General features: G+C 40.9%; 1 protein-coding gene across 2 annotated transcripts in view; it reads right to left on the bottom strand.

The window, feature by feature from the left end:
• Positions 1–12,639, bottom strand: part of ADGRF1 (adhesion G protein-coupled receptor F1) — a 45,913-nt gene that overhangs the window by 10,109 nt on the left and 23,165 nt on the right. For both annotated transcript variants that reach the window (XM_035295850.3, XM_035295852.3), the window contains 4 exons: positions 9,371–9,522; positions 7,452–7,615; positions 4,876–5,064; positions 1,484–2,857 (listed from right to left, as the gene is read on the bottom strand). In XM_035295850.3, coding sequence (XP_035151741.3) covers positions 1,484–2,857; positions 4,876–5,064; positions 7,452–7,615; positions 9,371–9,522 — 1,879 coding nt within the window. The remainder of the gene's footprint in view (positions 1–1,483; positions 2,858–4,875; positions 5,065–7,451; positions 7,616–9,370; positions 9,523–12,639) is intronic.

A 12,639-nucleotide genomic window follows, 5' to 3' on the forward strand; every position in this document is an offset into this window, starting at 1 on the left:
TGCATGGCACAATGCAAAGTACTCAAAAAATTTTTTTGTGTTGATGTATAAATAAGCAAATGACCAAGTGAATGAAGTTTTGCATGTGGAGCTTCATTCTCCCCTGTTGTACCATCCCAACCCAAAACAAATAGCATTCTATTGTGTCTGTATCTTAGTCTTTCTTTAGACCAGACATTTAATGTCAACTAAGCAACTATGATGGCGGCAGGCACAGAGATCCAATCATATGGCCCAGTTGAGGGATTTGACCTATAGCAGCAGCCTTCCTTCCAGTGCAGGTCTTTGGGAACCCTTGGTAAATGTTTTGGTGCACCTTGAATCCTCCTCCCAGGCATAGCGCCTTTGGTTGGTGCGTATTCAGTGTATCACGGTGAGACTGTACTCCTGCTCCCCAACAGGAGCTTCCTAAACTTGTCACCGCTAGGGGGCATGCTCTATGATTGCCATCCATACTAGCACCTGACTGTTCACTGGTTGCTGAATATTGTACACTGGTACTTTTGGGAAACACCTATTGAGCATTTGTTATATGAAAATTGCCAGACAATATGACAGGTGCTAAATTATCTCATTTAACCCTCACATTTATTCAAAGATATAAGCATTATTATCTCTATTTAAAAGATGAAAGAATTAAGGGACAGAGAGATTAAGCAATGTGCTAGAGGTCACACAGTTTGTAAAGTGATGTACTTGAGCCCAGAGCTATTTAACACCAGAGCTCAAACGTTTAGCGATCACTTCCCTGAGTCATTGTCTGAGGTGGTCCAGCAAAACCCTCACTGAACTGGGATTGAAGTCTCTTCCAGATTTATCAAAACCTAATGATTGCTTTGTCCACCTCCTCTCTGAACACTTCCTGACTGTAGCAAGTAAAAACCCATTCTATGTAGCAAAGGTTAGCAAACTTTTTCTGTCATCAGCCAGGTGGTAAGTACTTTAGGCTTTGCAGGCTACACCGTTTCTGTTGCAACTACTCAACTCTGCCATTGTCATGAAAGCAGCCATAGACCATCTGTACGTGAATAAGCATGGCTGTAGTCCAATAAAACTTTATTTACAAAAACAGGGTACTGGTTGCACTTTGCTAGCCCCTTCTTATTGAACCCTAGAAAATTGCTTTGCACCATTCAGAGTCAACAAGCACTTATCGTGTATTTCCCTTTCTCTGTTTATTTTTTCCCAGAGGTCTGTATAAGAGAAAGAGAACTGACTCAGCAGCAAGAGGGATTGTTTGCTGTAAGAACTCTAATAGATTTAAAGCCCTGTAATGGGTTACTGAGGAAATCCCATATTCTGCTTCAGTATGACAGTAACTAAGTAAGAAAAATATTTTTTTCTATTCATTCTTTCCATCAGTTTTGTGATGGTCTTGCTGGAGGCAGGGAGATGAGATAATCTCCGGAGTGTCTTTACAACCTGAGTTCTCTACTTATTCCAATTACCTGACAATAAAATAGGTTATTGTTATTATTCTCACCTGGAATGCATTGAGTAAAGCAAAAATAACATGCCAAGCCGGATTCTGGCTGTCCACTATTGTTCCTATTCCAAAGCCCCAGGTGAGCCCTAGCAGAGGAGTCAGAATGAGGAGGCTTTTCCCCATGCGGACGATGGTGGTCTTGTCATCCTGACTCAGTCTCTCCCCAACAGCTGGCCTCCAGAGCTTTATGAGAACTAGCAGCACCACAAGGAAGTTCACAGCCACAATAGCCAGTGCAGGGATAACAAAAGCCAGGAGTGGTTTGCTTCCTCTGGACCAGTTAAGCCAACACACATCTTTCCTTTGGTAGGTATTGCGAGGTTGTGTGACGGCAATGGTGATGACAGATATAATGAGAGGGCACCCATACCCCAGGCAGAATCCGACAGCCATCATCAAAGGCCGGGCCATGTGATGGAACACGAGGATGATCCGATAAGCCAGCAGGATACCAAGCATGAGCATCCAGAAGAACAAAGAGAGGTAGAAGAAGTGTGTAAAGAACACAGCAGCTGTGCAGACTCCAGAAGGGTTCACTGTGGTGCCCACTGTGTCACCAACAATAAACCAGACATCGGCAATCAACAGGGACAGGGCTACATTCACCATGCAAATATGACGTGTGTGTGAGGTTTGGCTTTTTTTAATCTGCTTCCAAAACAGAGCCTCGATGATCAGGCATAAGATGAGACTTCCAATGGAGATACCCAGTCCCACGTAGGTGATGCATTTCACAACGGGGAGGATCGTAGTGGGGACAAAAGGTGACATCAACATGGAGAAGGAGGTCAAGTGAGTACATCGGCACATCACAGTGTCTGGAGTTTCATTCACTAGATGGCAGCCTGCATCGCTCCACTGCAAATGACTGAAATCCCAAAATACACAATGAGGCTGGCTCAGGTTTGACTCTATCTTGGAAAAAATCAGGAAAACTTCATTTATGGAATAGTTTTGAATAACTGTGGATATCACAGGTCCATTGACCTGAGCATTTCCATTTTTAGAAATAGGTAGAATGTTCCCCAGAGTCAACGAGGCCATGCTGATAATGGTTTCTGGATGGGATCTCTGGAATTGGTCTGACCCAATTAACACATGGCCTCTGACGGGAATAGATGTATTTGGGGGAAACATTTCAATCTGATAGTTGTAACCCCCTTTGAGTTGGCTTTTGGTCACTGGAATCCCTCTCCAGTTAATGAATTTCCGAGAAAGATTCAAAGGAAGAGCTGTTGGAGGCACCAGAGCGCTGATGTTTTCCAATGTCTCTAGTAACCGTGAGCTGGCATGCTTTTCTTCCTGCAGTAAGACTGTCCAGCTGGTTACTGAGGCTGAGCTAAGGATATGGTCAGCTATGTTGATGACATCCTGAAATACAAGGAGGAAAGTCAGTTTGTGTTTTTAGTAAACAGATAAGAGGACCAGGAGTGGATAGTCATTAGCATTAAGTATAGGAAAAATGCCCAGAGAATTGGCTCAGTCATGAACCAAATTAAAACTCATCAATTAAATTTGGCTCAGTTCCTCTGTACAGTAGAAGGTTTGGGCAAAAATCTTGGGTCAGTAGAATCAAGTAAGTCCCAGGGTGATCACCCTAGAGCACGTGTAAGCACACTAGGACTTCAGAACAAATGAGAAAGCATCCTGCAATTTGGGCTGCACATGTGCATTTCCTCTTCCCTGAGATGGCAAAAATGTCTGCACTGCTATTCAGGCTGAGGCTCAAAGATGCAAACACTACTTTGTACTGCTTTCCCATATTATGTTTATTTTGCTAGCATCAGAAGTTCAAAATTCACATAAGAGTTGCTCAAAGTTTTAGGTTTCTTGTTTACTAAAGTATTTACATTTCTTGTTTCCTACTATATAAAGCAAAAAAAAAAAAAAGAACTTTGAAGCCTGGACCCAGGCATTGAATTGGCCATGGCTTTAAGGGTCAGTCATAGCTTGAGAGATTCCTTTTCCAAGCAACTCCTTGAAAGTTGTTACTTCTTCCCACAGAACCCCTTCTTTTGCTTATGGGTCTGGCTCCCAGACATTCTGCTGTCAGCATCTGTCACTCCAACTGAGTCTTACCCTGACCCAACCCTCTCTGCCTTCTAACCCCAGAATCCCATGATGTTCTACTTCTACTGTCCCTAGAATCCTCTGTCTTCTTTTGCTTTGTGTTTGCCTGCTTTGTTTTCACCCATTATGTTATTTTTAGCCTTTTTGTGTCATTTTATTTTTGTTGGTCTTTTGTAAGCAATATGTGGTCAGGTTTCTAAAAAAACAAATTGGAGTATCTTTTCTTTAACTCAGGGAGTTTAACCTATTGATATTTAGTGTCACTTCTGAAACAATTTTCATCATATATAGTTAAGTATTATTGTGTGCTTATTTAACATACATTATATAATCCAATTTTGTAAAATATTATATCCTTTAATATATAAATGATCTACCCCCAAAATGTTTGGAAGGATATTTATTGAACAAATGCTTATTGAGCATATGCTACTTATCACTTTCATTCTTCTAGGTACTGAGGCAATACCTGAAATGTAAGCAGTGTCTATTTTAAAGTGACCAGGCTACAGATTATTTATTTTTCTTTTTGCTTATTAGCATTTTTACAGTGACCAAGTATCATTTATGTAATTTTTAAGTTAATCTTTAAATATACAAACTAAACCATAAATTCCTCAGTTGAGAGAAAGTGTTACAAAGGGGTTTTATTTTGTTGTTGTTGTTGTTTTGTTTTTGAGACAGAGTCCCACTCTGTCACCCAGGCTGGAGTGCAGTGACACGATCTCGGCTCACTACAACCTCCCACTCCCTGGTTCAAGTGATTCTCCTGCCTCAGCCTCCTGAGTAGCTGGGATTACAGTTGACAGCCACAATGCCTGGCTAATTTTTTGGATTTTTAGTAGAGACGGGATGTCTTCATGTTGGCCAGGATGGTCTCGAACCTCTGACCTCAGGTGATCCGCCCACCTCAGCCTCCCAAAGTGCTGGGATTACAGGCAGAAGCCACCGCACCCTGCTAGGGTGTTCTTAAAATATACACTGTTCAAGTCTGAACTTGTGGCCACAGGAAAGAAAAATTATAGACTACAAACATGTTGCAAAGTCGGTGCCTGCGTCACGTAGCGCAACAGCTCATCCCCTCCTCTAAGCCAGGTGCTGCCCAGGCAACCTGCATAAGGGCAGCTCTTTCTTCCTTTGAACTCACACTATTGATCCCATGAGTTCCCTGTATACTGCAGTGAAGGCAGTAGAGTTCATATAAGGACTGTTACATGGCTTTCTGTCTTTTCCAGCAGTTCCCCATCTTTAAGGCTTTTGTCATTCTTCCTACAAGATCAAGCATTTAAAGTGAGTCCTTAAGCATTGGCAGACCATACCTCCATTGTTGAATTGGACACCTTGAAATGGCTGGCCAGTGACAGAGATGAAATATTGCCCAGAATCGACACCGCCAAAGCCAGATTTCCCACTGTGGATGATGGGCTTTGCTGAATGATGACAGAAAGATTTCGCACCAAGGATGACACAGCTGCCTCAGTGGCATTGCCTACGATCATACTGAAATTCTAGAAAGAAAAATGGTTAAGTTCTAGAAAAAAATGACATGCCATTTTTCATCAAATTTAGATCAGATGTCTTGGCCACATAGAACTAACATTTGTATGGCATGTTCTAATATAGGATAATTATGTAATGGCTGTTATTCAGTGATTTCTATATTTTAGACATTGTACTAAATGCTTTACCAGGGATTCATTGATTGGATTATTTCAACATCCTTTGAGAGAAGTACTATTATCATTTTCATTTTGTAGCTAAGGAAACCGAAACTTGAAAAGATGTACTAAAAAATATTTTTGTATAAATTATTATTCTAATTATACTGAAACTCATGTTCAATGAGATTTAATGACCTTCCAAAGAGCAGTCAGCGAGAAATGTTAGGATAGCTCTATTGGTACTAATCCTGTGTTATATTCACCATGCTCACCGAGAATTCCTTGTAAGGTGGGAAGATAGAGAACAGACATGGAGATTTGACCACTGGACTTGTGCCAGGACCATTTTGTCACTAGATTTGGAGTTTTGGGGAGTTTGGGTTGGTTTGTTTGTTTTTTGTTTTGAGATGGAATCTTGCTCTCGGGGCTGGAGTGCAGTGGCATGATCTCAGCTCACTGCAACCTCCACCTCTCAGGTTCAAGTGATTCTCCTGCCTCAGCCTCCCAAGTAGCTGGCATTACAGGCACATGCCACCACGCCCAGCTAATTTTTTTTTTTTGTATTCTTAGTAGTGACAGGGTTTCACCATGTTGGCAGGCTGTCTCAAACGCTTGACCTCATGATCTGCCTACCTTGGCCTCCCAAAGTGCTGGGATTACAGGCGTGAGCCACTGCCCAGCCCTAGATTTGGAGTTTTACTCCCATCTGCTTCTACTACACTAGGCTAACTTGGAAAGCAGCAAAGGAGGACTGACCCCTTCCACTCAACGTAAGTCAGTCCCAGAGCCCAGGTGACCCCTGTTTTCCTTCTTGTTCTTCTCAACTCACAGTGCTGTTTTCTGTTCAAGGCACCTGGGATCTGCCTGGAGCAAATGAGTCTCAACTATTGCTCATGTCCAGAATTGAGGCAACGAAGGCAAGAGCAAGAAGAGACTCCAGAAGCCAGCTAATCCAATCCCCTTCCCCAGTTTACAGATGAGGAAACCGAGATCCAGAAAGGGAGAAGTAAACATTCCACAGTCCCCTGATGAATACCATTCTGGGGTTTCCTACTACAGCAGCAAGGTCTCTGGCTGGGACAGAAGTTCTGCTCAACATGGAGATCTACTTGCTGAACAGTATCTGTGAACTGGTCTTGGGGTCCTTCTTTTCAGTGACTTGAGTTATTCTGGTTCCTAGATATTTATTTCCTTCTTTATATCTACCTTGTCTTAATACTGGGAACTTCCTAAGAGAGCATCATGTGGAGGGCATAGCACCTGATATGGTTTGGCTCTGTTCCCCATCCAAATCTTAGGTCAAGTTATAATTCCCTTTGTTAGAGGTGGGGCCTGGTGGAAGGTGACTGGATCATGGAGGTGGTTTTTAATGGCTTAGCACCATCCCTCAAGTGCTGTCTCATGATACAGTTCTCACAAGATCTAGTTGTTTAAAAGTGTTTAGCACTTTCCCCATCCTCTCTCTCTCTCTTTCCTGTCACCATATGAGGATGAGCTTGCATCCCTTTTGCCTTCCACCATTATTGTAAGTTTCCTGAGGCCCCCCCCAGATATGTCTTCTGGACATCCTGCATAACTGTAAGTCAAACCTCTTTTTTTGTGCAAACTACTCAGTCTCAGGTAGTTCTTTACAACAATGTGAGAACAGAGTAATACAGCACTGGACTGGGAATCAAGCGGCCATGCTTCTAATTCAAGACTATTGCTACCAGAGGAATGATTGACCCCTTGGTCTTTTGTTTTCTGATCTGTAAAATAAGGTTTGTTAACCAGATACTCCTTAAGGTCCATTGTGATTCAGTCATTTTATATGGTTCACCTTTGTCTGACCCACTCTTTGCCCTAATTTCTGATATAGATATATCCTTACTTGTACTAAGCCTGCCGGCTTATGACTCACACCTTTGCTTTTCTCTTTAATTCCATGTCTTCTGGACTTCTAAGGCCAGCTTATTTGCTGCTCTACCATCCATCATAGACCTCCTTAGCATTGACACATGCCTCCACAACACCCCTGCCTTACAAAATTGTCAGCTCTGATGTCTGAGCTGCAACCTAGACTCTGCTGTCCAGAGTCTGCCACAGGGTCACCAGGGACTAATGTCATCCTTGCTTTTTGCATACTGGCCAAGGATGCATGTAGATATACCTACCCTCCACCTTGCCATGCTCACTGAGAGATCGCCACTCTGAAACTCAAATCCAGGTAAGTCTACAAAGTGAAAATGCCTCACCTTCTTCAGTTCTTCGAGCTGAGGAAGCACACAAGTCTCCCTGATGACCTGCCACCCAGAGGACTGACACCTGCCTGTGATGTTTCCCCTGTAGCCACTGCTGCAGGGCAGGGTATATTCATCATCCTTGGACCCAAATCCAAAGACAATGTCGTTACACTGGGCTGGAAGCAAAAGAAAACAATGAAGAAAAATGACCCTATAATATCCTGGCACTCTATGTAAACCATGTAGTCATGTTTAAACATTTTTAAACTCTTATTTTTGGAGACAAAATCCAGACAAAATTCAGAAGTAAGAGAAATTTGTCTTCGATGCCCAGCTGCATCCCTCTCAACACCCCTTACTCATTCTTGATGCCATACCCTCCCTGAGGCTGACTCCTCTCTCCAGGTGTCTGATCTGTGCCAACAATATCACTTTTAATGGGCTATCAACTAGGGAGCATTAGGTGATAATAAAGATAGATGTTATTACTCTCAGGAAATATTTTTACTCTTCAAAGGAATATTAGAAAACCAGACAATTTTCAAGATACTATAGAATAAAGCAGTAATGATATGGTTAAAAGATGGGTAGTCACTATTTGTGGATAGCATGTCCTACCTGTACCCCTTTAAGCATTTCTCACATTGCAACCACTTGCTACTCTTGCAGCTGGCCCTTAGTAATGCATTCTTACCACAGCTGGAACTAGGAGATGGAGACATTAACCAGAAGATCCACAGGGGCTATGATTTTTTTCTGTTTTTTTGTTTGTTTTTGTTTTTTTCCAAGGTGGAGTTTTGCTCTTGTCACCCAGGCTAGACTGTAGTGGTGTGATCTCGGCTCACTGCAACCTCTGCCTCTCAGGTTCAAGCAATTCTCCTGCCTCTGCCTCCTGAATACCTGGTATTACAGGTGCACACCACCATGCCTGGGTAATTTTATTCTTGAGACCAAGTCTTGCTCTGTCACCCAGGCTGGAGTGCAGTGGTGCGATCTCAGCTCACTGAAACCTCCACCTTCTGGGTTCAAGTGATTCCCCTGCGTTGGCCTCCTGAGTAGCTGGGATTACAGTGTGTGCCACCATGCCTGGCTAATGTTTTTGTATTTTTAGTAGATATGGGGTTTCACCATGTTGGCCAGGCTGGTCTCAAATTTCTGATCTCAGGCAATCTGCCCACCTTGGCCTCGCAAAACTCCAGGATTATGGCATGAGCCACTGCACCCTGGCCTGGCCTAATTTTGGTATTTTTAGTAGAGACGGGGTTTTACCATGTTGGCCAGGCTGATCTTGAACTCCTGACCTCAAGTGATCTGCCCACCTTGAACTCCCAAAATGCTGGAATTACAGGCTACCACACCCAGCCAGGGCTAAGATTTTTGTTTGTTTTCACTATTCCTGCATTTTAAGTGTATAGACACTTTGGACTCTCTGTAAATATTAGTTGAATAAATATTGTTGAGAGTGGTACAGATTTTGGTAGGAAAGACAAGACTGAATGTAAAAGGAAAAGATAAATATCTGAAGAAAAACAGTGTGTGTGCGTGTGTGTCTGTCTCTCTGTCTTTATATGTGTTAAAGACATGATTTCTTAGATTGTGACTTAGGAATATTGTCAGCCTCGGGGCCCTTTCAACATGTTTACCAGTCAACTATTGCTGAGTTCTTCCCATCACAGCCTACAGTGAAGTCAGTCCTTCACAGTGTTTACATTAAAAGGTAGAGATCAGATCTTTGATTAGCAAGAATTTGAAATAGTCGGTTGAAGTTAAGTTTCAATGTGGTGGGGGGAAGACAGCTGCCTGTTTGTACTGAAAGTCAGTTAGAGAACAAGTCTTTATTGAAATGTCTCAAATCTACTTCCTGAGGACATAAATGAACACTAAGTAAAGGGCTCCCTTAACCTAAGCAGAGGATGGGAATCCAGCATTACCTTTTCTGAACACTCTGAAAGAACTGTCTTCTAATGGGAACAGCTTGCGAAGGGCTGCCTTAGCCTTCTCTGCAACCTCTTCAATGGCTGACAGCAGTTCAGATGCATGTCTGGAACCAACAACTTCATATCCAGCAACAATGCTTCCATTTCTGCAGTGATTATGGGGAAAGAGAAATGAGGTTCACTACTTATTCATTCATTCACTCAGGGCCTATGCATGTGTACATGGCATTGGGTCCATAGGAATAAACCAGAGTTTACATTCTAGTGGATAAGGCAAGGCAAATAAAAAACAACTACCAAAAATATATATATTTATAATATGTATAAATAATACATATAATATATATATATAAACTTTAGGCTGGGCATGGTGGCTCATGCCTGTAATCCCAGCATTATAGGAGGCCAAAGTGGGAAGATTGCTTAAGCTCAGGAGTTTAAGACAAGACTGAGACATAACAAGACCTCAATATAGATTATAAATGTATGTATTTTTGGTGGTTCCTTGTTTCTTATTGGCTAATTAGTTGAGGTCTTGCTATGTTGCTCAGGCTTGTCTTAAAATGTACGTATTTTTGGTGGTTCCTTGTTTCTTATTGGCTAATTAGTCAAGGTCCTTGTTATGTTGCTCAGGCTTGTCTTAAACTCCTGGGCTTTTTATAATATGTACAGATATATGTATATTATAAATGTATATATTTTTGGTGGTTCCTTGTTTCTTATTGGCTAATTAGTATAATTAACCTATATATATGTATACTATGTAAAGATATATATGTTATATAAGGCATTATATATCTATTATATAATATATAATATTTATATTTATATGGTTATTTTATATATATTTATATATACTATAAGATATATTAATATGTTATATATTATATATTATTATGTATATTATATATAAATATATTTTTTTGGTGGCTACCTGTATATGTAAATATATTTATATATCAAATATAAATATTTGTATATATACAGATATATTTATATGTACATTTATATACATATGTATATATTTATACAGAGCACATGTAAAGATCCTGAGGCAGGAAAATGCCTGTGACTCTCACAAACTTAAATACTACAATGATTGAAATTCAACAGTAAGGGAACAATAGTAGGAGATGATGTTGGGGTGGTACCAGGAGCCAGATCTCACAGGACATTAGAGTTGGGATTTCATTCTGTATTTAAAAGTTTTCTTCTTTATTGAAAGGCAGTAGTATCAAAAGATTTATCTTTTTAAGACCATCAAGGGATGCTGTGTAGAAAACAGATGGAAAGGAGGACAGCAAGAAACAGGGAACCCAGATAGGAAAGAACTGGTGGTGGCTTGAACTAGTTTGGTGGCTGTGCATGTGGTCAGATTTAGGTTTTATTTGAAGGCCGAGCCATAGGGATTACTAATGGAGAAGAAATTGGGGTGTGAGAGAAAGAAACCCACTAGTAATAACTCCAAGGAATGGAAAAACAAGTTTTTGTATATTCTTCCAATGGAGTACTAGTAGACTACAAGAAGGAAAGAACCACTGATAGAAAAATCAGGATGAATCTCAATAATACTATACTAAGTGAAAAAAGCCAAACTTGAAAAAACTACATGCTGGATTATTCCATTTATGTGAAGTTCTGGAATAGACTAAACTAACCTGTGGTGATAGAAATCAGACCAGTGATTGCTTCTGGTATGAGGGGATGGCATGGAAAGAGGCTGGAAAGCAACCCAAGGGAACTTTTGGGGTGATGGGAATGTTTCATCTTGATAGGAAAGGACTTGTACAAGCATTTTTCAAAGCTGATTGAGTTTTGAGCACAAAGTTTGTGCACATAACTGTGTGCAAGTTATACCTCAATAAAAGAAATTGAAGCACAGGATGGCTTTCTAACAGCACTGCTGTAATGGAAATAGGGAAGACAGTGGGAAAAAAAAGTTAGGAAGGGGAGAGTCGGAGGACTCCCAGTTTGGACATGTGACATTTGACATGCCAGCTGGAAAACCAAGTGGAGTTGTCAAGTAGGCAGTTGGATATTTGGGTCTGGGGTTCAGGGGAGTGCCCAAGCTCGAGTAATAAACTTAGAATCCATCAGCATACAGATGTATTTGAAGCCATGAAAGCACATGAGATCACATATGTTAAGTCCATCCTGCAATAACCCATGAGATAAGCAGTGTATCAGTCCCATTTTATAGATAAAAGAACTGAGGCCTGATGAGAAGTTGAATCAGAAAATTATTAATTACTGATTGATCAGAAGTTCTGCAGCTCAAATTCTTACACATTTAACTTCTGCTCACAATGTGTAAATAAGTGCAAATACCCTTTGTGTCATGATGGTCACAATACCTTTGCATTGATATGCCCCTTCTATTGTTTACAAACAATTTTCCTACCTATTATTTCATTTGATTTAATGAAATTAAATCAGGTTCCACAGGTGAATAACTGTCCTGTTTGACAGATAAGTAAATACAGTGAGAGCTTAAGATTTATTTTAGTCTAGGTGCTGTGGTGCATGCCTGTAATTCCAGCACTTAGGGAGGCCAAGGTGAGAGGATCACTTGAGGCCAGGAGTTCAAGGCCAGCCTGGCCAACATGGTGAAATCCTTCTTTATTTTTTTAAATCAATTTTTAAAAGATATTTATTTTGAATCGTGTATGCAAAAAGCAAAACTTCAGGCTGGGCATGGTGGCTCATGCCTGTAATCCCAGCATTATAGGAGGCCAAGTTGGGAAGACTGCTTAAGCCCAGGAGTTTAAGACAAGCCTGAGTTACATAACAAGATCTCAATTAATTAGCCAAGCATAATGGCATGTGCCTGTGGTCCTAGCTACCTACCAATACCAGGAAGGCATAGTTGGGATTGCTTGAGCCCAGGTCGTCAAGGCTGCAGTGAGCTGAGATCGCACCACTGCATTCCAGCATAGGCAACAAAGTGAGACCCCATATCAAAACATAACAAAACCAATCAAAAGTAAAACCTTAGAAGTTGTAGTTTATAGACTTGTGCCTACTTTTACGGTGATTTTGTCTACAAATTATTGGAGACAGCTTATAAAATACACGATAGAATATAAACTACAAGTATAAATAGAAAACCAGGATCACAGAAAATAAAAATATGAATATTGAATGTATGATTAACTACATAAACCTCAATATAAAAAAGGAAGCAGGCCAGACATGGTGGCTCATGCCTGTAATCCCAGCACTTTGGGAAGCCTAGATGGGCAGATCATGAGATGAAGAGATGG

The sequence above is a fragment of the Callithrix jacchus genome, chromosome 4, assembly GCF_049354715.1.
Source record: "Callithrix jacchus isolate 240 chromosome 4, calJac240_pri, whole genome shotgun sequence".
Lineage (NCBI taxonomy): Eukaryota > Metazoa > Chordata > Mammalia > Primates > Cebidae > Callithrix > Callithrix jacchus.